This window comes from Triticum aestivum, chromosome 6B, assembly GCF_018294505.1.
Source record: "Triticum aestivum cultivar Chinese Spring chromosome 6B, IWGSC CS RefSeq v2.1, whole genome shotgun sequence".
Classification (NCBI taxonomy): domain Eukaryota; kingdom Viridiplantae; phylum Streptophyta; class Magnoliopsida; order Poales; family Poaceae; genus Triticum; species Triticum aestivum.
Genome location: NC_057810.1, coordinates 575,923,569 through 575,948,727, shown reverse-complemented (window position 1 = coordinate 575,948,727; position 25,159 = coordinate 575,923,569). Strand labels below are relative to the sequence as shown.

General features: G+C 43.9%; 1 protein-coding gene and 1 pseudogene across 2 annotated transcripts; both read right to left on the bottom strand.

Annotated features, from left to right (window-relative positions):
• Positions 1-824: 824 nt before the first annotated feature.
• On the bottom strand, positions 825-6,283 carry LOC123138124 (probable LRR receptor-like serine/threonine-protein kinase At3g47570). 2 transcript variants are annotated; one of them, XR_006468885.1, is made up of 2 exons: positions 1,651-6,283; positions 825-1,548 (listed from the first exon to the last, which is right to left on the bottom strand). XR_006468885.1 is itself a non-coding variant. In XM_044558029.1 (2 exons), exons 1-2 carry the CDS (start codon positions 5,162-5,164, stop codon positions 1,124-1,126), a joined length of 702 nt encoding a protein of 233 aa, XP_044413964.1. In that variant the 5' UTR covers positions 5,165-6,283; the 3' UTR covers positions 825-1,123. The 2 variants fall into 2 exon arrangements, 1 of the variants encoding a protein (XP_044413964.1); XM_044558029.1 differs by having other exon boundaries at positions 4,888-6,283.
• A 178-nt stretch (positions 6,284-6,461) lies between these two features.
• On the bottom strand, positions 6,462-8,889 carry LOC123138123 (FBD-associated F-box protein At5g60610-like; annotated as a pseudogene).
• Between the last annotated feature and the right edge of the window lie 16,270 nt (positions 8,890-25,159).

Genomic DNA, 25,159 nt, shown 5'->3' with positions numbered 1-25,159 from the left:
AACTTTTTTGTGAATGGATGTCTACAGTCCACTCATTTCAGTTCATATGTAGTTCATATTTCAGAACATCGTATATTTATGAACAGAGGGAGTAGTTAATAACAAGTCACTACCAATTAATCGGCACAAGTAAACATGGCAAACAACCGAATGATCGTCTCAATAGTTCAGACTTTAGGCACACACACATGGGGATCAACTCATATGTAATGTTAGGTTATCAGCAACAGCCGAAACATGCAGCAATCTCAACCAAAAGAGGGGAGAAAAGGTGTGAAGCATAAACATGAGCCAGAAAAGACATCAAAATTCCGAAGGAAGTTCCGAATGGGGAATGAGATGATCTTCTTATGAAGACACTACCACCTTCTGAAGCCGCAAATGGAGCATTTGCATTCCTGTTTACTGAAAGGAAAAAAGCTTCTGCAGAAATAACTTTGAAGATATTCCCTCTGAAAGCTTCTTACTGCAGAAATAACATTTGTGCAACATCATAGACAACGCACGGACTTTTGTTGACGCTCCACATGTGTAACACAAAGGTCTAGGGATCTAAACTGAAGATGCCCTGTCAGCCACCCATGAATGATGAACTCTCTTGTGGTGCAGGAAGTAAATCACAACAGGCAGTGTCAGTAAGCATCCATACGGTTCCTGATTGATACTAACAATTTTTACTCATGTGTACCTATGTGCGCAAGTAATCAGTGAATAACTGAATATGCGTGTGCTCACTGCCCCATTCTATAGCAGAGCATAAGCCAACACAACTACACAAGGCATGTCAACTTTCAAGAATTGATAGCTAAATTATCCAATCAAACTCAAGATACAAACACACTATTCAATTTAATCTTGTCATTTTTGTCTAAATCACAAATCGTTACATTATTGGATGAATCTTTACAAGTACACATTACATAGCACTACTAACATTCCTGAATTATTTCACATTTTTTGAGAATCAGAAAAAAAATGAAGAGGAGAGCGAATATTACTTGCACCGTTGCAGAAAATCCTCTTTCCACCAGTGTATTGTTATTTTCTTAAAATAACTACCATATAAATATTTTTAGTGGAAAACTGAAAATTATGCACTACATAGATGCACTAAAACATTATCTCATGAACTTTGTTGCGCGCTTTGAGTTGCCACCATGAAAGCAAAGTAATCCTTCTTAATGTTTTTGAGCCTCACGACCACGTCGCTCATGCTTGCTCTCCGACTAGGAGAGTCGTCCGAACACTCTAGACCCAGTTCGAATATCGACACAAGAAAGTTTCCATTGCAGGCAATGGAGGATGACGGCGACGAAGTATTAATTGTTTGGTGATGGAAGGCAAGGTTCATTTCTTCACCCTGTTGTAGCTTCTCATCCAAAACATCAACGAGCTTTGCTGGAAATGCTTGCGAAACCCACCACCTGAGGCTAGATTCCCCGACGAACATAGCGTCCGTGGGCCTCTTCCCTGTGAAGACTTCAAGCAACATGATCCCGAAGCTGAACATGTCAGTCTTTCGTGATGCCTTTCCCATGAATGCTAGCTCTGATCAAGCCAAAAAAAACAACATAATTAATTAATCAAACCAATAAATGATGATTATCTATTCAAATAAATTGCTCCTGTCTGATCATAACAAGTACATACCAGGGGCCATGTACCCAATTGTCCCCGGCATACTTGCTGAAACCATGGAGTTGTCATCATGTAGAAGTAACTTTGCAATGCCAAAGTCGGCAACATGCGCCGTCATGTCGTCATCGAACAACACGTTGCTAGGCTTCAGATCGCAGTGCAAGACAACTTGGAAATGATGATGGTGCAGGTACTCCATTGCCTCTGACACGGCAAGCATAATGTCCAATCTCTGGATGAATCTTAGTGGTTCCCTTATTTCGTTGTGCAAGTGTGTCTCCATGCTACCATTGGGCATGTACTGAAGGAGCAGTGCCTTGAAATCCAAGCTGGAACATGCATTCAATATTTGTATCAAGTTGCGATGTCGAGCCATGCGCAACACTTGACATTCAGCATCAAAACTCCTCACGGCCTGCTCGACTTGCATATTGAGCACTTTTATTGCAACCACCAAACCATCATCTAATTGGCCCTTGAAACTTTGCCAAAACTTCCAGTACCAAGTAGGTTGTCCTCATTGAAATTTTCAGTGGCACGAGCAATCTCATGGTAGGATACTAACCTATGGCTGATCAGATCAGTCATGCTAGTAGAAGCCGTACCATAATATTGTTTCTTATTTTTCTTGCTGACCATTAGGTACATGGTGGTTGCAAATGCACCAACTCCAATGATGGCAACCGGGAGTATAAACTTGAGGGTGTGTCGACTATAAGTCAAGTGAGACTTGTGCGGACACGGTGACAGTCCTAGACGAGGAGCACCACATAGCCCAACATTCCCCATCAAAGATTGCAAGGTGAGGTTTGAGAAAACACCTCCATTTGGTATTTGCCCTTCTAACCCATTGAAGGAGAGGTTCAGAGAAGAAAGGTAGGTGAAGTTGGCGAGGTAGTCTGGTATTGTACCTGAAAGGTTGTTTGACGATAGGTCCAATGTTTCTAAGTTGGTTAAGCGGCCGAAAGAGTTTGGGACTAAACCCTTAAATGAGTTGTGCGAAAGATTTAGGTAGGTTAATAACATGGCAACCTGTCCAAATGAACTTGGAAGGCTACCAGACAAGAGGTTACCAGAAAGATCTATCCAGTCCATAGTTTGCATATGGCTAAGATCAGAAGGTAATGTACCGGTTAGGGAATTATGGGACAGATCTAGTTGGATAAGGTTACTACGATAAAATAAGCTTGATGGAATTGACGAAGATAAACGGTTATAAGAAAATGAAGTGTACTCTAACATGGTGAGGTCGCCCATGGCATCTGGTATGGAGCCAGATAACATATTGTCCCAGAGTTGTAACTCTACAATACTTCTCAGCATACCAATTTGTACAGGGATTGGGCCAACCATTCTATTTCCTGAGAGATCAAGTGCTTGGAGATTCTCCAACTTAGAGAGGGTTTCTGGTATTTCTTTGGTAAGATGGTTGTTGGCAAAGTTTATCTTACGAAGACTACTAAGATTTGACAGTGTTTCTGGAAGCCCACCAACCAAATTGTTATTCAATGCTTCAAATACTACCAGGTTAGTCGAGAGGTTACCAAAATAGTTGGGAATACTCCCAGTGAAAAGATTATTTGATATGGTGAGGTATTGAAGTTGGCGACAATTGCAAAGGCTGGACAAGAAACTAAGATCCCCTTGGAGACGGTTATCTTGAATCAAAGTTCAAAAAAGCGCTAGGCACTAATTATGCGTTTGGGCACCTACTTGCGCTTTTCTAGCTTAGGCATGATTAGGCGCAATTAGGCGCAATTAGGCGTTAGTACTGTAACGTGAAGAAATAAGCTAGATGGGCTGGGCTAGCCCACTAAACCATAGGCCCATCTTCGTATCCTCCTACTAAAAGCTCTCGTCTGCTGCAGTCGATAGGAAATTTAGGTTTCCTCCTCACGCCGCCTCCCCCCCTCGTCCTTTCTGTCTCGTTGCACGAGGCTGCCTCCCTCCCTCTTCCTCTGTCCCTTGTCGGAGAAGCTCGATCCCTTGCCGGAGAAGCTCAATCCCTCGCCGGAGAAGCTCGATTTGTCGTCGGGGCAGTTGAATCCCTCGTCGGCGAGGATGAATCCTCGCAGGGGAGGTCGAATCCTCGCCGGGGAGACTGATTTCTCACCTCAGAAAGCTGATTCCTCGCCGGAGAGGCTGATTTCTCGCCGGAGGACCTCGCCGGCCGCTTTTTTGAGCGCCTAGGGCCAAAGCGAGGCGCTATGCCAACGCCCAGCGCTTAAGCGCGCCTAGGCGAGCGCCTAATAGCGCCTTCTTGAACAGTGTCTTGAATACTAAGAATCAGAAGAGGTTTGTTGTTTCCAAGTGTTGATGGTACTGGTCCAGTCAGTTGATTCATTCTCAAATTTAAGAAATACATTTTTGTCGAATTTCCTAGAAATTCCGGGAAGGGGCCTGTTAGTTGATTGTGCGAAAGGTGCAGATAATTGAGTTGTCTCAGTTCTCCTAATTCCACGGGAATATCTCCGCTTAAGTTGGAGTTTGCGATGTCAAGTACGCTGAGCATGGTGAGATTGCCGAGCACAGGCGGGATCAGGCCAACGAGGTCATTGCCTCCCATAGAAATCGCCGTAAGCTCTGGTAGCGTAGCCAGCCATGTTGGCACCACATCCACGAATAGATTTCCAGGAATGGTAAGTATCCTAAGATGCTGGCATGATGCAAGGCCCAATGGAATTTGACCCCCGAAGTTGTTCCGGTAGAGATCAAATATTTGCAACATGGGGAGACTAAAGCTTCTGTTGCTAGGTATATGACCTGTTAGATTGTTGTTCCCCAGACGCAAGTCAACAATCCTAGACATGTTGAAGATGGTAGGAGGTATTGGACCGGAGAGCTGGTTACGCCTCAAGTAAAGAACCTGGAGCATGAGCAAGGAGCCAATACCAGAAGGTATTGGGCCGGATAGACTGTTGTTGTTAATGTATATGTGTCTCAGTGAAGGCGTGCTGTCAAATGAAAAATTCGGCATGAGGCCAGTAATGGAATTTATTCCGAGAGAGAAGTAGCTAAGGCTACGCATGTTTCGCACCTCACCGGGGATCTGCCCCAAGAGCTGGTTGAAATTTAGGACCAGAAACTGAAGCCTGGTGAGGTTTCCAACGGTAGACGGGATTGTATCCGACAGGCTATTGTGGCCAAGATCAAGGTACCTAAGACGGGCTAATCTTCCAAGATCAGCTGGGATAGAACCGGTGAGGTTCGTATTGGTCAGGTTAAGGGTGTGGAGGAAAGAGAGGTTACCGAGGTGAGGGCTGAGCTCTTCTTGGAGGGGAATGTCCGGCAGCTCCAAAGCGGTGACACGCTGGTGCTGACGCCGGCTGCACAACACACCGATCCAGGTGCAGAAGGACGCACCGGTTGTCCAGTTATTGGCAATGATAGCCAAAGGGTCGGAGAGCTGGGATTTGAAAGCCAGCAGCGCGGCAAGGTCGGTGTTGTTGCTCGGGGCAGGAGATGAAGCAGCCATGAGCAGCAAGCTGGTGGCCATCAGCATGGCCGGAATGTATGAACGGGCCATGTCGTCGCTCCACTCGCATCTGCGCAAGTTTTTCGGGTTTGGGACGAGCAGGCAATGTTAATCTTCAGTCACCTATATAAAGATACTCACCAAAGATAGACTCGAGAGTGTTTGGACTGGATTCCGGAACTTGGCATTGTCATGCTTTGTCTCAAGTGAGACAAGTCATGTTGCCCCGGTGACCCGTTTAACTTGTACTACAACACTTCATTCCATTCTACTCCCTCCGTTCTTAAGTATAAGTCTTTTTAGAGATTTTAATATGGACTACATACCGAGCAAATGAGTGAATCTACATCCTAAAATACGTTTATATACATCCGTATGTAGTCTATATAAAAAATCTCTAGAAAGACATAAAACCGACGAAGTATTAGCTAGACCAAACGGGGCATGAGCTAAAGTTCTACGTATCATATCTTCGTCATCTGAGTGTTTTACTTGCAGACCTATGGTTGCTAGTCTTATGTGGCCTGGGATTATCATGGACGGAAGACCTTGACTAGCTTGGTGAAACTTGCGGCCACAAGCATGGAGCAGTCGGCAATCAATCATAGCCTCATAAGTTACCCTTCTTCCACGGGCAAAGAATTTTCTGCGGCGATAATGACCCGAAAGAAGCAGGAGAGTTTACTAGTGCTTTTTTTTAAAACAAAAATGTGATAAATACAACAAAAACAGAAAAAATAATTAGAGAATCAATGCAGCAAAAAGGAAGGGGTAAATAAAAGAAAGTTGATGTGCACGTAACTTGCTTTGTAGCCAAGGTGATAGAGGTTCATGATAGACGCCTTTGCTTCGAGGATCGCCATGCCAACGTCTGCCTTGAGCGAGGGCCCTTCCATACAAAAATTTACAGCGTCCTGGGCAAGAAGGCGGCGATTTGCAGTCACCGCAATGATGACGTAGTTTGATTTTGCAGTTTGTTTACGAAACCGTGTTCAATGGGGGTCGATAGGAAGCACGAGGGATGCCCGGCGTGTTTGCAAGGAGGGAGGCGACACATGATAAAGGTTCCATAACAAACACGCCGACCATATAAAGCATCTTCAATTTATTCAGAGCTCACTTACCATTCTAGCTCTTGCGCACGACTAAATGGTTCTTGCGGTGGCGGCAGTCTACTGAAGTGCTACGATCTAGACGTGGAGTGGTCAATATGCAGATTAACTCAATGTGGGTGAGCAGTAAGGCAGATCGTTCTTTCCACCTAAGTTTGATTCAGGTGCTACTTGATCAACAGGTCTAGGCTGACTGGAAGGGTAGAGTATATAGTAGATCCAACAATGCTAGCTGGTTTATGAAGCAACACCTAAATATATAGCACAAACCAAAGCACACAGCGTTTGGCATCCTGATACTAGTCTTTTACTACACTAGGAACAAACATAAGGGCATTACATAATACGGTACATTCTGAATGAAGCATAGCACAGCCAGTTCAACACTTCCACGTACTCGTGCTCTAGTTCAAGTCTTCATGTTCTTTGTCAAGAACAGACATACTCTTGCCTACAAACTAAACAGTGCCCTTGCATATGTAGAACAGCAAATGATTCCCCCAGAAAACGCTTTGGTTCATGCAAATATATAGCCAGACACAAACTCACCAATGGAAAGGGTCGTCGACAGTAAGATCAGATGCTTTCTGGATGCTCCATTCATTCTGAAATTTAGGGCCTAGCACCATCATCTTACAATCACAGCACCATGGTACACCCGAGAGAGCCACCAGTTTGCTTGTCATCTTATCCGCCTTGGCCACCGAAGTAAGACTCTCTCTGTTTAGCAGAACATACAAAGCTTGGAGCTCCTGCGCTCTCGTGGAAATGAACTTAAGGAATTCAAGTTCAACTTTGTTCCCTCTGTATTCATGGATAACCATCTTCTTGATGTGAGACTTGATGCATTCAATAGTAGGGAGCTCCTGCCAGAACTTGGCATTGTTCCTTCCAGTGGGTTCAGTTAAAGACTGGAATGTCATATCAGTAAATGGTTAATTAGAGATGGATAATGCAAGAAGCAATAATTTTCATTGCTAATAAATAGAAGTATGAGTGCCAAATAACCACTTCCAGTGGGTTCAGTTAAAGACTGGAACGTCATATCAGTAAATGGTTCATTAGTGATGGATAATGCAAGAAGCAATAATTTCGATTGCTAATAAATAGTGGTATGAGTGCCAAATAACAACTTCAGTTAAAGACTGGAATGTCATATCAGTAAATGGTTCATTAGTGATGGATAATGCAAGAAGCGATAATTTCCATTGCTAATAAATAATGGTATGAGTGCCAAATAACCACTTCGAGTGGGTTCAGTTAAAGAATGGAACATCATATCAGTAAATAGAGATAGATAATGCAAGAAGCAATAATTTCCATTGCTAATAAATAGTGATATGAGTGCCAAATAACCGATTGAATAATTGCATGGGGTGCCAAATAACCTCGATGTGCAGCGTCTCAACGTTGGGAAAGCATCTGAGGTAGGTCACCAGCATCTTGACATCCTCTATGACACCAAAATTAACTTTAAATGCCAATATCTTGACGCTTGGAAGCACTGTGCTTGGGCTCGGCTCTGTGCCAGGCTGCAATGGTCGAACAATGCACCAAAAGAAGCAGATATATATGTCATGCATCTCTATTCTCTTTAAACATTATGTATTAGCAATCCATGGAATCATGGAAACTTGGGAAGTTTATACCTCAATGACATTGTCGCCGATCTGCAGCCGGTGAAATCCTGGCTCCAAGAAGCCGAGCACCTGCAGGTTGGGCGCATGAGCAATCTTGATCATCATAGTACTCTCAGCACCTCCTGCACGGGGCGCTTCCAGCAAGAAGAGCCGCTCCAGGAGCGGGGCATCCACCACAGCAACCTCGTCTGCCATGAAAATCCAGAGGAGCACGCACCGGAGGCTTCTGCTCCGTAGGTGGATGAAATCGGGTGCACAGGTGAGTACGAACGCGAGCTTCTCCAGAACCGGGCTGCAAGCGAGCATGTAGCCATGTAGTCGAGGTCCCCGTCGCTGATGCTGGTCGTGAACATGCTGAGTTCCTGGAGGCGGGGCAGGACGTCGGCTCGGCGGGAGAGACCAGCGGTGTCGGGGAACGTGAAGAAACCCAGGAAGAGGCGCTGGAGCGAGGCGCAGCGGAGGATGTCCCCGGGGAGGCGCACGGCGTCGGGGGGGAACCTGGCGAGGTCGGCGTCGTTGACGAGGACAAGGTCCTGGATGCCATTGGCAGCGAAGAGGCGCGGCCACTCTGCGATCTCAGGCTCGTGGGACGCGAACCGGCAGCGGGTGATGTGGATGGCGCGGAAGGGCCCCGGGTGGTCGGCAAGGACGCGGGCAACGACGGATCGGGGCAGGTCGGCGTCGTTGAGGGAGAGCGGGGTGGAGCGCCAGAGGTGGCGCCAGCGGGAGGCGAGGGAGGCGGTGCGGGCGGCGTCCTTGACGGGGAGGCGTGAGACGATGCTGCGGAGGAGGTCGTCGGGGAGGGCGCTGATGCGGTCCTCGCCGTCGTAGTCAACGGCGGGGGTGAGGGAGGTGGCACTTACCACGGAATTTACACCGCCGGGGCGCCAGCCCATGACGTTCTCGACGATGGCGGCCATGGCCGGAACGGACTGGGGTGGCGTGGAGACGCGGCGGCGAGCGGCCTGAAGGGGACAAGCAAAATGGAGTGGAGTGGAAGCGCGGCGGCGACTGGAGTGAAAGTAGGAAGGGGAAAGTAGGATAGGGTTTTTACGGACTGGGCCAGCTAAATGTTGGAAGCGGCGTCCTATGGGCCCAACCGGCAGAAGGAATGGAATGTTCTTTCAATTATTTACTTCTACCGATGCTATCTCCGGTTGATCATGCTTAGGAAAATCATTACTCCCCGTGCACAGACCATTATTATATCTAAAGTTGCTGACTTTATTATTGATCAAAAAATGTTACGTTGCAGTGTTGCACGAGCAGCTAATACTAGCTGCATCCTGATTTATTGGCACTCTCGTATTTAGGGTCATCATAATTTTTACTAATAAAATATAAATTATATGTAGAGAAAAATATCATAAAAACTATGTTTAAATATGAGTCCAACGGTATAATCTTTTGTGACATACATTAACATTTTTTAGTTAATTTTTTGTTAAAATTTGACACGAAAAAAGAAGGGGGCAAATAAACCAGGACATATGTAGTAAATGATATCTTTAACGTGACGTCAGAGAATCTTACAAATCCCTCTAAATTACCTAGCCTTTTATGATTTCTTTGCTTGGTATCTAAATAGGAAAATTGTCTAAAAAATTTTAAACAGAAACAAAACTTTCTCTATGAGTGGATACATAAGTTTGGGGTCATGCAATTCTAAAACAAGGTCGGGAGGTTCTAACATACTGGCTATATGGCTTTGGTAACTACAAGTTTCACACAAAGTTAGATGTGTTGTTGGCTTCATGGGATTATGCCTTTGAAAACCATACTTGTTGCATATTAATTGGGGCGATTGGGGCATGCTCCGTGTGTAACGTAGCAGCAGAGGATACACGACATACCTTATTGAATGTGCAAATTCCACGGAACTTTGGATTAGGCTAGGACTCATCAAATTGATTGACTTGGTAATCCAAGTGGACCAGTGAGGATTTCTGGTTCTCGAAGCATTGTTTGAACTCCGGGCGAGTAATGTTCACATTATGCCTTCTTTGAATCACAGTGACGCCATTTGCCGTAGGCTGTTGGTGCCTATGGTGGATTCAAAGACAAATTACCGATAATGAACATACTCCACCTCCTGTACAATGGTCGATCTCAATCCTTGGCATAGCAAGTAATTTTATAAAATCTTGTTTGAAGAAGCCCATTGTTTCGGATGACGAATGGAGTAAGCCAGACCCGAAGTTCATCAGGGTTAAGGTTGATGTGGAGTTTTATGAAGATGAAGGGCCACTTTTTACCAGTGGAACGCAAATTCATGCCACATGAGTCAGACACGATGATGTTGGAAGCGATGGCTATGTGAGATTGATTAGACCTTGCAAATTCCCTTGGCTTCCATCAGCGTTGAAGCAGAATCAAATTCTCTTCACCCGCAAAAAAAAATCTCTTAATGTTATCAACTTCTCATGGGTCAAGCACAGTGGTGAGATATTACAATAACAATTTTTCGTGAAATGTGTGGATACCACAACGAATATTGGAAAGATCAACTTTAAACATTGTCCTCATATGGTTAATAGTGTGCCTCATGAGCTAGTTCAGTTTAGCTACTATAATAAACTTTTTTAATAATTGGGTTGACGAGGCCCGGACTGCATTGTCAATAAACTTGTGAAGGATGTAAATGTTCTCTGAGTTAATAAAGCAACCATGATAGTCTTCACTAAAAAAAGAGCAACTGCAGTGCAGACCACGTAAACTCAGAGTTAATAAAGCAACTGTGATGGTCTTCACTAGAAACAAGAGCAATCCCCAATGCGGACCACAAAAATGGACACAACAAATGTCTGTGGACACATCCAGACCTGTTCATGGATTGGGTTAGTTGCAGACACCACCCAACAGGTGTCACCAAATGTCCGCTCAAGAATTTTTTTTGCCTCTACCCAAAGTACTCAAAATAGACAAAGTTAAACAACACAATTCTTAAGCAATTGTGGGATAAATATTCCAATACAACAACAATTGAAAATAAAAATATCACAATCAAAACATAAAGCTTTGAAATAAATTAGTTCAAGTTTGAAGTCAACTTAGTTGGAAACGTGTTCTTTAACAAGTCATCACCAACGAATCAACTTCAGAGATTTTATCGGCACAAGTAACCAATGGCAAACAATAGAATGAGCTTAAATCCCAATGGTTCAGACTTCAGGCGCACACGTGGGGCCCAACTGATATGTCTATACCACTATATAGTGTGCCAATAGCTTCAAATATTAGTCGTTGGATATGCCCATTCAATGGTCAAGAAATTGAAGGAAATATGCCCTAGAGGCAATAATAAAGTTATTATTTATTTCCTTAATTCATGATAAATGTTTATTATTTGTGCTAGAATTGTATTAACCGAAAACTTAGTACATGTGTGAATACATAGACAAAACATATAGTCCCTAGTATGCCTCTACTTGACTAGCTCGTTAATCAAAGATGGTTATGTTTCCTAACCATAGACATGTGTTGTCATTTGATGAACGGGATCACATCATTAGGAGAATGATGTGATGGACATGACCCATCTGTTAGCTTAGCATTATGATCGTTACAGTTTCATTGCTACTGCTTTCTTCATGACTTATACAAGTTCTTCATACTATGAGATTATGCAACTCCCGAATACCAAAGGAACACTTTGTGTGCTACCAAACGTCACAATGTAAATGGGTGATTATAAAGGTGCTCTACAAGTGTCTTCGAAGGTGTTTGTTGGATTGGCATAAATCGAGATTAGGATTTGTCACTCCATGTTTCAGAGAGGTATCTCTGTGCCCTCTGGTAATACTCATCACTATAAGCCTTGCAAGCATTTTGACTAATGAGTTAGTTGGGGGATGAAGTATTACGGAACGAGTAAAGAGACTTGCCGGTAACGAGATTGAACAAGGTATGATGATACCGACGATCGAATCTCGGGCGAGTAACATATCGATGACAAAGGGAACAACATATGTTGTTATGCAGTTTGACCGATAAAGATCTTCGTAGAATATGTAGGAACCAATATGAGCATCCAAGTTCCACTATTGGTTATTGATCGGAGACATGTCTCGGTCATGTCTACATAGTTCTCGAACCCGTAGGGTCCGCACACTTAACGTTCGATGACGATTGGTATTATGAGTTTATGTGATTTGATGTACCGAAGGTTGTTCGGAGTCCCGGATGTGATCACGGACATGACATGGAGTCTCGAAATGGTCGATACATATAGATTGATATATTGGATGGCTATGTTCGGACACCAGAAGTGTTCCGGAAAAGTTTCAGATAAAACCGGAGTACTGGGGGTTACCGGAACCCCCCAGGAAGCTATTGGGCCTCATGGGCCTTGGCGGAGAAGAGAGAGGGCCGGCCAGGAGGTGGCGCGCGCCTGCCTTGCCCTAGTCCGAATTGGACAAGGGGAGGGGGCGACGCCCTCCTCCTTCATTCTCTCCTCCTCATCCTTCCCCCCTTCTCCTTGTGGGAATAGGAAAGGGGGGGGGTTCCTACTTGGCGTAGGACTCCCCCCTGCGCGCGCCACCCTTGGTTGTCCTCCTCCTCCCTCCCTCCTTTATATACAGAGGAGGGGTGCACCCCATAGACACACAAGTTTATCTTTAGCCATGTGCGGTGTCCCTTCCACAGTTTTCCACCTCGGTCATATCGTCATAGTGCTTAGGCGAAGTCCTGCGCCGGTAACTTCATCATCACCGTCACCTCACCGTTGTGCTGATGGAACTCTCCCTCGGCCTTAGCTGGATCTAGAGTTTGAGGGACGTCACCGAGCTGAACGTCACCGAGCTGAACATGTGCAGATCGCGGGGGTGCCGTGCGGTCGGTACTTGATTGGTTGGATCGCGAAGACGTTCGACTACATCAACCGTGTTAACTAAACGATTCCGCTTTCAATCTATGAGGGTACATGGACACACTCTCCCCTATCGTTGCTATGCATCACCTAGATAGATCTTGCGTGATCGTAGGATTTTTTTGAAATTACCGTGTTCCCAACAGTGGCATCCGAGGCAGGTCTATGCATAGATGTTATTTGCACGAGTAGAACACAAAGAGTTGTGGGCGATAATAGTCATACTACTTACCAGCATGTCATACTTTGATTCGGCGGTATTGTTGGATGAAGCAGCCCTGATCAACATTACATGACCGCGTTCATGAGACTGGTTCTACCGACGTGCTTATGCACATAGGTGGCTAGCGGGTGTCGGTTTCTCCAACTTTAGTTGAATCGAGTGTGGCTACGCTCGGTCCTTGTTAAAGGTTAAAATAGCACACTTGACAAAAAATCATTGTGGTTTTGATGTGTAGGTAAGAACGGTTCTTGCTAGAAGCCCGTAGCAGCCACGTAAAACTTGCAACAACAAAGTAGAGGACGTCTAACTTGTTTTTGCAGGGCTTCCTGTGATGTGATATGGTCAAGACATGATGTGATATAAACTATTGTATGAGATGATCATGTTTTGTAACAAAGTTATCGGCAATTGGCAGGAGCCATATGGTTGTCGTTTTATTGTATGCAATGCAATCGCCATGTAATTGTTTTACTTTATCACTAAGCAGTAGCGATAGTCGTAGTAACAATGATGCTATGATGGAGATCAAGGTGTCGCGCTGGTGACGATGGGGATCATGACAATGCTTCGGTGATGGAGATCATGAGCACAAGATGATGATGGCCATATCATGTCACATATTTTGATTGCATGTGATGTTTATCTTTTATGCATCTTATTTTGCTTAGTACGGCGGTAGCATTGTAAGATGATCCCTTACTAAATTTCAAGGTACAAGTGTTCTCCCTGGGTATGCACCGTTGCTACAGTTCGTCGTGCCGAGACATCACGTGATGATCGGGTGTGATAAGCTCTACGTTCACATAAAACGGGTGTAAGCCAGTTTTGCACATGCAGAATACTCAGGTTAAACTTGACGAGCCTAGCATATGCAGATATGGCCTCGGAACACTGGAGACCGAAAGGTCGAGCGTGAATCATATAGTAGATATGACGTTTATCATTGAAAACTACTCCATCTCACGTGATGATCGGACATGGTTTAGTTGATTTTGATCACATGATCATTTAGATGACTAGAGGGATATCTATCTAAGTGGGAGTTCTTAAGTAATATGATTAATTGAACTTTAATTTGGCATGAACTTAGTCCTGATAGCTATTTGGCATGTCTATGTTATTGTAGATCAATGGCCCGTGCTACCGTTCCTTTAAATTTTAATGCGTTCCTAGATAAAGCTAAATTGAAAGATGATGGCAGCAACTACACGGACTGGGTCTGTAACTTGAGGATTATCCTCATTGCTGCATAGAAGAATTAAGTCATGGAAGCACCGTTAGGTGTACCATCCGCGCCCACAACTTCAGACATTGTGAAAGCCTGGCAGATGTGTGTTGATGACTACTCAATAATTCAGTGTGCCATGCTCTACGGCTTAGAATCGGGACTTCAAAGACGTTTTGAACTTCATGGAGCATATGAGATGTTCCAAGAGTTGAAGTTAATATTTCAAGCAAATGCCCGAGTTGAGAGGTATGAAGTCTCCAACAAGTTCTACAGCTGCAAAATGGAGGAGAATAGTTCTGTCAGTGAACAGATACTCAGAATGTCTGGGTACCATAACCACTTGGCTGAGCTGGGAGTTAATCTTCCTGATGACAAAGTTCTTCAATCACTGCCACCAAGCTATACAGGCTTCGTGATGAACTATAATATGCAAGGGATGAATAAGACTATTCCCGAGCTCTTCGCGATGCTAAAAGCTGCAGAGGTAGAAATCAAAAAGGAGCATCAAGTGTTGATGATGAACAAGACCACTAGTTTCAAGAAAAAGGGTAGAGGGAATAAGGGGAACTTCAAGAAGAATGGCAAAGAGGTTGCTGCTCAAGAGAAGAAACCCAAGTCTGCACCTAAGCCTGAAACTGAGTGCTTCTACTGCAAAGGGACTGGTCACTGGAAGCGGAACTGCCCCAAGTATTTGGCGGATAAGAAGGATGGCAAAGTGAAAGGTATATTTTATATACATGTTATTGATGTGTACCTTACTAATGCTCGTAGTAGCGTCTAGGTATTTGATACTGGTTCTGTTGCTCATATTTGCAACTCGAAATAGGGGCTACGGATTAAACGAAGATTGGCTAAGGACGAGGTGACGATGCGCGTGGGAAATGGTTCCAAGGTCGATGTGATCACCGTCGGCACGCTACCTCTACATCTACCATCGGGATTAGTTTTAGACCTGAATAATTGTTACTTGGTGCCAGCATTGAGCACGAACATTATATTTGGATCTTGTTTGATGTGAGACGGTTATTCTTTTAAATCAGAGAATAATGGTTGTTCTATTTATATGAGTAATATCTTTTATGTTCATGCACCCTTAATGAGTGGTCTATTTTTATTGAATCTCGATAGGGATGATACACATATTCATAATATTGAAGCCAAAAGATGCAAAGTTAATAATGATAGTGCAACTTATTCGTGGCACTGCTTTTTGGGTCATATCGGTGTGAAGCGCATGAAGAAACTCCATGCTGATGGACTTTTGGAATCACTTGATTATCAATCACTTGGTGCTTGCGAACCGTGCCTCATGGGCAAGATGACTAAAACCCCATTCTCTGGAACAGTGGAATGAGCTACTGACTTATTGGAAATAATACATACTGATGTATGTGGTCCAATGAGTGTTGAGGCTCGTGGCGGGTATCATTATTTTCTTACCTTCGCAGATGATTTGAGCAGATATGGTTATATCTACTTAATGAAGCATAAGTCTGAAACATTTGAAAAGTTCAAAGAATTTCAGAGTGAAGTGGAAAATCATCGTAACAAGAAAATAACGTTTCTATGATCTGATCGTGGAGGAGAATATTTGAGTTACGAGTTTGGTCTTCATTTGAAACAACATGGGATAGTTTCACAGTTAACGCCACCTGGAACACCACAGCGAAATGGTGTGTCCGAACATCGTAATCGTACTTTATTGGATATGGTGCGATGTATGATGTCTCTTACTGATTTACCGCTATCATTTTGGGGTTATGCTTTAGAGACGGCTGCATTCACTTTAAATAGGGCACCATCAAAATCCATTGAGACAATGCCTTATGAACTGTGGTTTGGCAAGAAACCAAAGTTGTCGTTTATTAAAGTTTGGGGCTACGATGCTTATGTGAAAAATCTTCAACCTGATAAGCTCGAACCCAAATTGGAGAAGTGTGTCTTCATAGGATACCCAAAGGAAACTGTTGGGTACACCTTCTATCACAGATCCGAAGGCAAAATCTTTGTTGCTAAGAATGGATCCTTTCTAGAGAAGGAGTTTCTCTCGAAAGAAGTGAGTGGGAGGAAAGTAGAACTTGATGAGGTAATTGTACCTTCTCCCTTATTGGAAAGTAGTTCATCATAGAAATTAGTTCCCGTGATTCCTACACTAATTAGTGAGGATGTTAATGATGATGATCATGAAACTTTAGATCAAGTTACTACCGAACCTCGTCGGTCTTCCAGAGTAAGATCGCACCAGAGTGGTACAACAATCCAGTTCTGGAAGTCATGTTACTAGATCATGATGAACCTGCAAACTGTGAGGAAGCAATGATGAGCCCAGATTCTGTGAAATGGCTTGAGGCCATAAAATCTGAGATGGGATCCATGTATGAGAACAAAGTGTGGACTTTGGTGGACTTGCCCGATGATCGTCAAGCCACAGAAAAATAAATGGATCTTTAAGAAGAAGACCGACGCAGACGGTAATGTTACTATTTACAAAGCTCGACTTGTTGCGAAAGGTTTTCGACAAGTTCAAGGAGTTGACTATGATGAGACTTTCTCACCCGTAGCGATGGTTAAGTCTGTCCGAATCATGTTAGCAATTGCCGCATTTTATGATTATGAAATTTGGCAGATGGATGTCAAAACTGCATTCCTGAATGGATTTCTGGAAGAAGAGTTGTATATGATGCAGCCAGAAGGTTTTGTCGATCCAAAGGGTGCTAACAAAGTGTGCAAGCTACATCAATCCATTTATGGACTGGTGCAAGCCTCTTGGAGTTGGAATAAACGCTTTGATAGTGTGATCAATGCATATGGTTTTATATAGACTTTTAGAGAAGCCTGTATTTACAAGAAAGTGAGTGGGAGCTCTGTAGCATTTCTAATATTATACGTGGATGGCATATTGTTGATTGGAAATGATATATAATTTCTGGATAGCATAAAGGGATACCTGAATAAGAGTTTTTCCATGAAATACCTCGGTGAAGCTGCTTACATATTAGGCATCAAGATCTATAGAGATAGATCAAGACGCTTAATTGGACTTTTAGAAATCACATACCTTGATAAAGTTTTGAAGAAGTTCAAAATGGATCAGTCAAAGAAAGGGTTCTTGCCTGTGTTACAAGGTGTGAAGTTGAGTCAGACTCAATGCCCGACCACTGCAGAAGATAGAGAGAAAATGAAGTCATTTCCTATGCTTCAGCCATAGGTTCTATCATATATGCAATGCTGTGTACCAGACCTGGTGTGTGCCTTGCTATAAGCATAGCAGGGAGGTACCAAAGTAATCCCGGAGTGGAGCACTGGACATCGGTCAAGAACATCCCGAAATACCTGAAAAGGCCTAAGGATACGTTTCTCGTTTATGGAAGTGAAAAAGAGCTCGTCGTAAATGGTTACGTCGATGCAAGCTTCGACACTAATCCGGATGACTCTAAGTGACAAACCAGATACATATTTTTATTGAATGGAGGAGCTGCCAGTTGGTGCAGTTCCAAGCAGAGCATCGTGGCGAGATCTACATATGAAGTGGAGTACATTGCTGCTTCGAAAGCAGCAAATGAAGGAGGTTGGATGAAGGAGTTCATATCCGATCTAGGTGTCATACCTAGTGCATCAAGTCCAATGAAAATCTTTTGTGATGATGCTGGTGCAATTGCCTTGGCAAAGGAATCCAGATTTCACAAGAGAACCAAGCACATCAAGAGACGCTTCAATTCCATCTGTCACCAAGTGTCGGAGGGGGGCATAGAGATTTGCAAGATACATACGGATCTGAATGTTGCAGACCCGTTGACTAAGCCTCTTCCACGAGCAAAACATGATCAGCACCAAAGCTCCATGGGTGTTAGAAACATTACTATGTAATCTAGATTATTGACTCTAGTGCAAGTGGGAGACTGAAGGAAATATGCCCTATAGGCAATAATAAAGTTATTATTTATTTCCTTAATTCATGATAAATGTTTATTATTCATGCTAGAATTGTATTAACCGGAAACTTAGTACATGTGTGAATACATAGACAAAACATATAGTCCCTAGTATGCCTCTACTTGACTAGCTCGTTAATCAAAGATGGTTATGTTTCCTAACCATAGACATGTGTTGGCATTTGATGAACAGGATCACATCATTAGGAGAATGATGTGACGGACACGACCCATCCGTTAGCTTAGCATTATGATCGTTGCAGTTTCATTGCTACTGCTTTCTTCATGATTATAAAGGAGGGACACTTTGTGTGCTATCAAACGTCACAATGTAAATGGGTGATTATAAAGGTGCTCTACAGGTGTCTCCGAAGGTGTTTGTTGGGTTGGCATAGATTGAGATTAGGATTTGTCACTCCGTGTTTCAGAGAGGTATCTATGGGCCCTCTGGTAATACTCATCACTATAAGCCTTGCAAGCATTGTGACTAATGAGTTAGTTGCGGGATGAAGTATTATGGAACAAGTAAAGAGACTTGCCGGTAATGAGATTGAACTGGGTATGATGATACCGACTATCGAATCTCGGGCAAGTAACATACCGATGACAAAGGGAACAACGTATGTTGTTATACGGTTTGACCGATAAAGATCTTTGTAGAATATGTAGGAACCAATATGAGCATCCAGGTTCCGCTATTGGTTATTGACCGGAGACGTGTCTCGGTCATGTCTACATAGTTCTCGAACCCGTAGGGTCCGCACGCTTAACGTTCAATGACCATTGGTATTATGAATTTATGTGATTTGATGTACCGAAGGTTGTTTGGAGTCCCGGATGTGATCACGGAGATGGCGAGGAGTCTCGAAATGGTCGATACATATAGATTGATATATTGGACGGCTATGTTCGGACACCGGAAGTGTTCCGGAAAAGTTTCGGATAAAACTGGAGTACCGGGGGTTATCGGAACCCCCCGGGAAGCTATTGGGCCTCATGGGCCTTGGTGGAGAAGAGAGAGAGCCGGCCAGGAGGTGGCGCGTGCCCCCCCTCCTTCCTTCTCTCCTCCTCCTCCTTCCCCTTCTCCTTGTGGAAATAGGAAAGTGGGGGGGGGGCGATACCTACTGTTGGAAATATGCCCTAGAGGCAATAATAAATTAGTTATTATTATATTTCCTTGTTCATGATAATCGTTTATTATCCATGCTATAATTGTATTGATAGGAAACTCAGATACATGTGTGGATACATAGACAACACCATGTCCCTAGTAAGCCTCTAGTTGACTAGCTCGTTGTGATCAACAGATAGTCATGGTTTCCTGGCTATGGACATTGGATGTCGTTGATAACGGGATCACATCATTAGGAGAATGATGTGATGGACAAGACCCAATCCTAAGCATAGCACAAAGATCGTGTAGTTCGTTTGCTAGAGCTTTTCCAATGTCAAGTATCTCTTCCTTAGACCATGAGATCGTGTAACTCCCGGATACCGTAGGAGTGCTTTGGGTGTATCAAACGTCACAACGTAACTGGGTGACTATAAAGGTGCACTACAGGTATCTCCGAAAGTGTCTTTTGGGTTGACACGGATCGAGACTGGGATTTGTCACTCCGTGTAAACGGAGAGGTATCTCTGGGCCCACTCGGTAGGACATCATCATAATGTGCACAATGTGACCAAGGGGTTGATCACGGGATGATGTGTTACGGAACGAGTAAAGAGACTTGCCGGTAACGAGATTGAACAAGGTATCGGTATACCGACGATCGAATCTCGGGCAAGTATAATACCGCTAGACAAAGGGAATTGTATACGGGATTAATTGAGTCCTTGACATCGTGGTTCATCCGATGAGATCATCGTGGAACATGTGGGAGCCAACATGGGTATCCAGATCCCGCTGTTGGTTATTGACCGGAGAACGTCTCGGTCATGTCTACATGTCTCCCGAACCCGTAGGGTCTACACACTTAAGGTTCGATGACGCTAGGGTTATAAAGGAAGTTTGTATGTGGTTACCGAATGTTGTTCGGAGTCCCGGATGAGATCCCGGACATCACGAGGAGTTCCGGAATGGTCCGGAGGTAAAGATTTATATATGGGAAGTCCTATTTTGGCCACCGGAAAATGTTCGGGATTTTTCGGTATTGTACCGGGAAGGTTCTAGAAGGTTCCGGAGTGGGGCCCACCTGCATGGGGGGACCCACATGAACGTGGGTAGTGGGGGCAAGGCCCCACACCCCTGGTCAAGGCGCACCAAGATCCCCCCTTAGAAGGAATAAGATCATATCCCGAAGGGATAAGATCAAGATCCCTAAAAAAGGGGGATAACAATCGGTGGGGAAGGAAATGATGGGATTTCTTTCCTCCCACCTTGGCCAACGCCCCAATGGACTTGGAGGGCAAGAAACCATCCCCTCCACCCCTATATATAGTGGGGAGGCGCATGGGAGCTTGATACAAAGTTCTGGCGCAGCCCTCCCCCTCTCCCAAGTACTCCTCCTCTCCCGCGGTGCTTGGCAAAGCCCTGCAGGATTGCCACGCTCCTCCATCACCACCACGCCGTCGTGCTGCTGCTGGACGGAGTCTTCCCCAACCTCTCCCTCTCACCTTGCTGGATCAAGGCATGGGAGACGTCACCGGGCTGTACGTGTGTTGAACGCGGAGGTGCCGTCCGTTCGGCACTAGGATCTCCGGTGATTTGGATCACGACGAGTACGACTCCTTCAACCCCGTTCTCTTGAATGCTTCCGCTTAGCGATCTACAAGGGTATGTAGATGCACTCTCCTTCCTCTTGTTGCTAGAATCTCCATAGATTGATCTTGGTGATGCGTAGAAAATTTTGAATTTCTGCTACGTTCCCCAACAGTGGTATCAGAGCCAGGTTTATTGCGTAGATTCTTTGCACGAGTAGAACACAAAGTAGTTGTGGGCGTTGATGTTGTTCAATATGCTTACCGTTACTAGTCCAATCTTGATTCGGCGGCATCGTGGGATGAAGCGGCCCGGACCGACCTTACACGTACACTTACGTGAGACAGGTTCCACCGATTGACATGCACTTGGTGCATAAGGTGGCTAGCGGGTGCCAGTCTCTCCCACTTTAGTAGGAATAGATTCGATGAAAAGGGTCCTTATGAAGGGTAAATAGCAATTGGCATATCACGTTGTGGTTTTGCGTAGGTAAGAAACGTTCTTGCTAGAAACCCATAGCAGCCACGTAAACCATGCAACAACAATTAGAGGACGTCTAACTTGTTTTTGCAGGGTATGCTATGTGATGTGATATGGCCAAGAAGAATGTGATTAATGATATGTGATGTGTGAGATTGATCATGTTCTTGTAATAGGAATCACAACTTGCATGTCGATGAGTATGACAACCGGCAGGAGCCATAGGAGTTGTCTTAATTTATTGTATGACCTGCGTGTCATTGAACAACGCCATGTAATTACTTTACTTTATTGCTAACCGGTAGCCATAGTAGTAGAAGTAATAAGTTGGCGAGACAACTTCATGGAGACACGATGATGGAGATCATGATGATGGAGATCATGGTGTCATGCCGGTGACGATGATGATCATGGAGCCCCGAAGATGGAGATCAAAAGGAGCAAAATGATATTGGCCATATCATGTCACTATTTGATTGCATGTGATGTTTATCATGTTTATGCATCTTGTTTACTTAGAACGACGGTAGTAAATAAGATGATCCCTTACAAAAATTTCAAGAAGTGTTCTCCCCTAACTGTGCACCGTTGCTAAAGTTCGTCGCTTCTAAGCACCACGTGATGATCGGGTGTGATGGATTCTTATGTTCACATACAACGGGTGTAAGACAGATTTACACACGCGAAACACTTAGGGTTAACTTGACGAGCCTAGCATGTACAGACATGGCCTCGGAACACAGAGACCGAAAGGTCGAGCATGAGTCGTATAGTAGATACGATCAACATGAAGATGTTCACCGATGATGACTAGTCCGTCTCACGTGATGATCGGACACGGCCTAGTTGACTCGGATCATGTAATCACTTAGATGACCAGAGGGATGTCTATCTGAGTGGGAGTTCATAAGATGAACTTAATTATCCTGAACATAGTCAAAAGATCTTTGCAAATTATGTCGTAAGCTCACGCTTTAGTTCCACTGTTTAGATATGTTCCTAGAGAAAATATAGTTGAAAGTTGATAGTAGCGATTATGCGATCAGTAGAAAGCTTATGTCCTTAATGCACCGCTCAGTGTGCTAAACCCCAAACGTCGTTTGTGGATGTTGCGAACGTCGGACATACACGTTTTGATAACTACGTGATAGTTCAGTTAAACGGTTTAGAGTTGAGGCACCAAAGACGTTTTCGAAATGTCGCGGAACATATGAGATGTTTCGAGGGCTGAAATTGGGATTTCAGGCTCGTGCCCACGTCAAGAGGTATGAGACCTCCGACGATTTTCTTAACCTGCAAACTAAGGGAGAAAACCTCAATCGTTGAGCTTGTGCTCAGATGGTCTGAGTACAACAATCACTTTAATCGAGTGGGAGTTGATCTTCCAGATGAGATGGTGATGTTTCTCCAAAGTCATTGCCACCAAGCTGCTAGAGCTTCGTGATGAACTATAACATATCAGGGATAGATATGATGATCCTTGAGGTATTCACGATGTTTGACACCGCGAAAGTAGAAATCAAGAAGAAGCATCAATTGTTAATGGTTGGTGAAACCACTAGTTTCAAGAAGGGCAAGGGCAAGAAGGAATACTTCATGAAATGGCAAATCAGCTGCTGCTCCAGTGAAGAAACCCAAGGTTGAACCCAAACCCGAGACTAAGTGCTTCTGTAATAAGGGGAACAACCACTGGAGCGGAATTACCCTAGATACTTGGTAGATGAGAAGGCTGGCAAGGTCGATAGAAGTATATTGGATATACATTATGTTAATGTGTACTTTACTAGTACTCCTAGTAGCACCAGGGTATTAGATACCGGTTCGGTTGCTAAGTGTTAGTAACTCGAAATAAAAGCTACGGAATAAACGGAGACTAGCTAAAGGTGAGCTGACGATATGTGTTGGAAGTGTTTCCAAGGTTGATGTGATCAAGCATCGCACGCTCCCTCTACCATCGAGATTTGGTGTTTGCGTTGAGCATAGACATGATTGGATTATGTCTATCGCAATACGGTTATTCATTTAAGGAGAATAATGGTTACTCTATTTATTTGAATAATACCTTCAATGGTCTTGCACCTAAAGGAATGGTTTATTGAATCTCGATCGTAGTGATACACATTTTCATGCCAAAAAGATATAAGATAGTAATGATAGTACCACTTACTTGTGGCACTGCCATGTAAGTCATATTGGTGTAAAACGCATGAAGAAGCTCCATGTTGATGGATCTTTGGACTCACTCGTTTTGAAAAGTTTGAGACATGCGAACCATGTCTATTGGTGTATACGCATGAAGAAACTCCATGCAGATGGATCGTTTGGACTCACTTGATTTTGAATCACTTGAGATATGCAAATCATACCACATGGGCAAGATGACTAAAAAGCCTCGTTTTTCAGTAAAATGGAACAAGATAGCAACTTGTTGGAAGTAACACATTTTGATGTGTGCAGTCCAATGAGTGCTGAGGCATGCAGTGAATATCGTTATGTTCTTACTTCACAGATGATTCGAGTAGATGTAGAGTATATTTACTTGATGAAACACAAGTCTGAATTATTGAATGGTTCAAGTAATTTCAGAGTGAAGTTGAAGATCATCGTGACAAGAGGATGAAATGTCTATGATATGATCATAGAGATGAGTATCTGAGTTACGAGCTTTGGCACGCAATTAAGACATTGTGGAAATTGTTTCACAATTAATACCGCCTGGAACACCATAGTTTGATGGTGTGTCCGAACATCATAGTTGCACCCTATTGGATATGGTGCGTACCATGATGTCTCTTATCGAATTACCACTATCATTTATGGGTTAGGCATTAGAGACTACCACATTCACTTTAAATAGGGCACCACGTAATTCCGTTGAGATGACACCGTATGAACTATGGTTTAGAGAAACCTAAGCTGTCATTTCTTAAAGGTTTGGGGCTGCGACGCTTATGTGGAAAAGTTTCAGGTTGATAAGCTCGAACCCAAAGCGGATAAAATGCATCTTCATAGGACACCCAAAACAGTTGGGTATACCTCCTAATTCAGATCCGAAAGCAATAGGGATTGTTTCTTGAATCGGGTCCTTTCTCGAGGAAAAGTTTGTCTCGAAAAGTTGAGTGGGAGGATGGTGGAGACTTGATATGGTTGTTGAACCGTCACTACAACTAGTGTGTAGCAGGGCACAGGAAGTTGTTCATGTGGCACCTACACCAATTGAAGTAGAAGCTTATGATAGTGATCATGCAACTTCGGATCAAGTCACTACCGTACCTCGTAGGGTGACAAGGATGCGTACTGCTTCAGAGTGGTACAGTAATCTTGTCTTGAAGGTCATGTTGCTAGACAACAATGAACCTACGAGCTATGGAGAAGCAATGGTGGGCCCAAATTCCGACAAATGGTTAGAAGCCATGAAATCCGAGATAAGATCCATGTATCAGAACAAAGCATGGACTTTGGTGGACTTGCCCGATGATCGGCAAGCCATTGAGATAAATGGATCTTTAAGAAGAAGACGGACGTGGATGGTGATGTCACCGTCTATGAAGCTCGACTTGTGGCGAAGAGTTTTTCACAAGTTCAAGGAGTTGACTACGATGAGATTTTCTCATCCGTAGCGATGCTTAAGTCCGTCGGAATCATGTTAGCATTAGCTGCATTTATGAAATCTGGCAGATGGATGTCAAAACGAGTTTCCTTACCAGTTTCATAAGGAAAGGTTGTATGTGATACAATCAGAAAGGTTTTGTCGATCCTAAGGATGCTAAAAGGTATGCTAGCTCCAGCGATCCTTCTAAGGACTGGAGTAAGCATCTCGGAGTTGGAATGCACGTTTTGATCAGATGATCAAAGATTTTGGG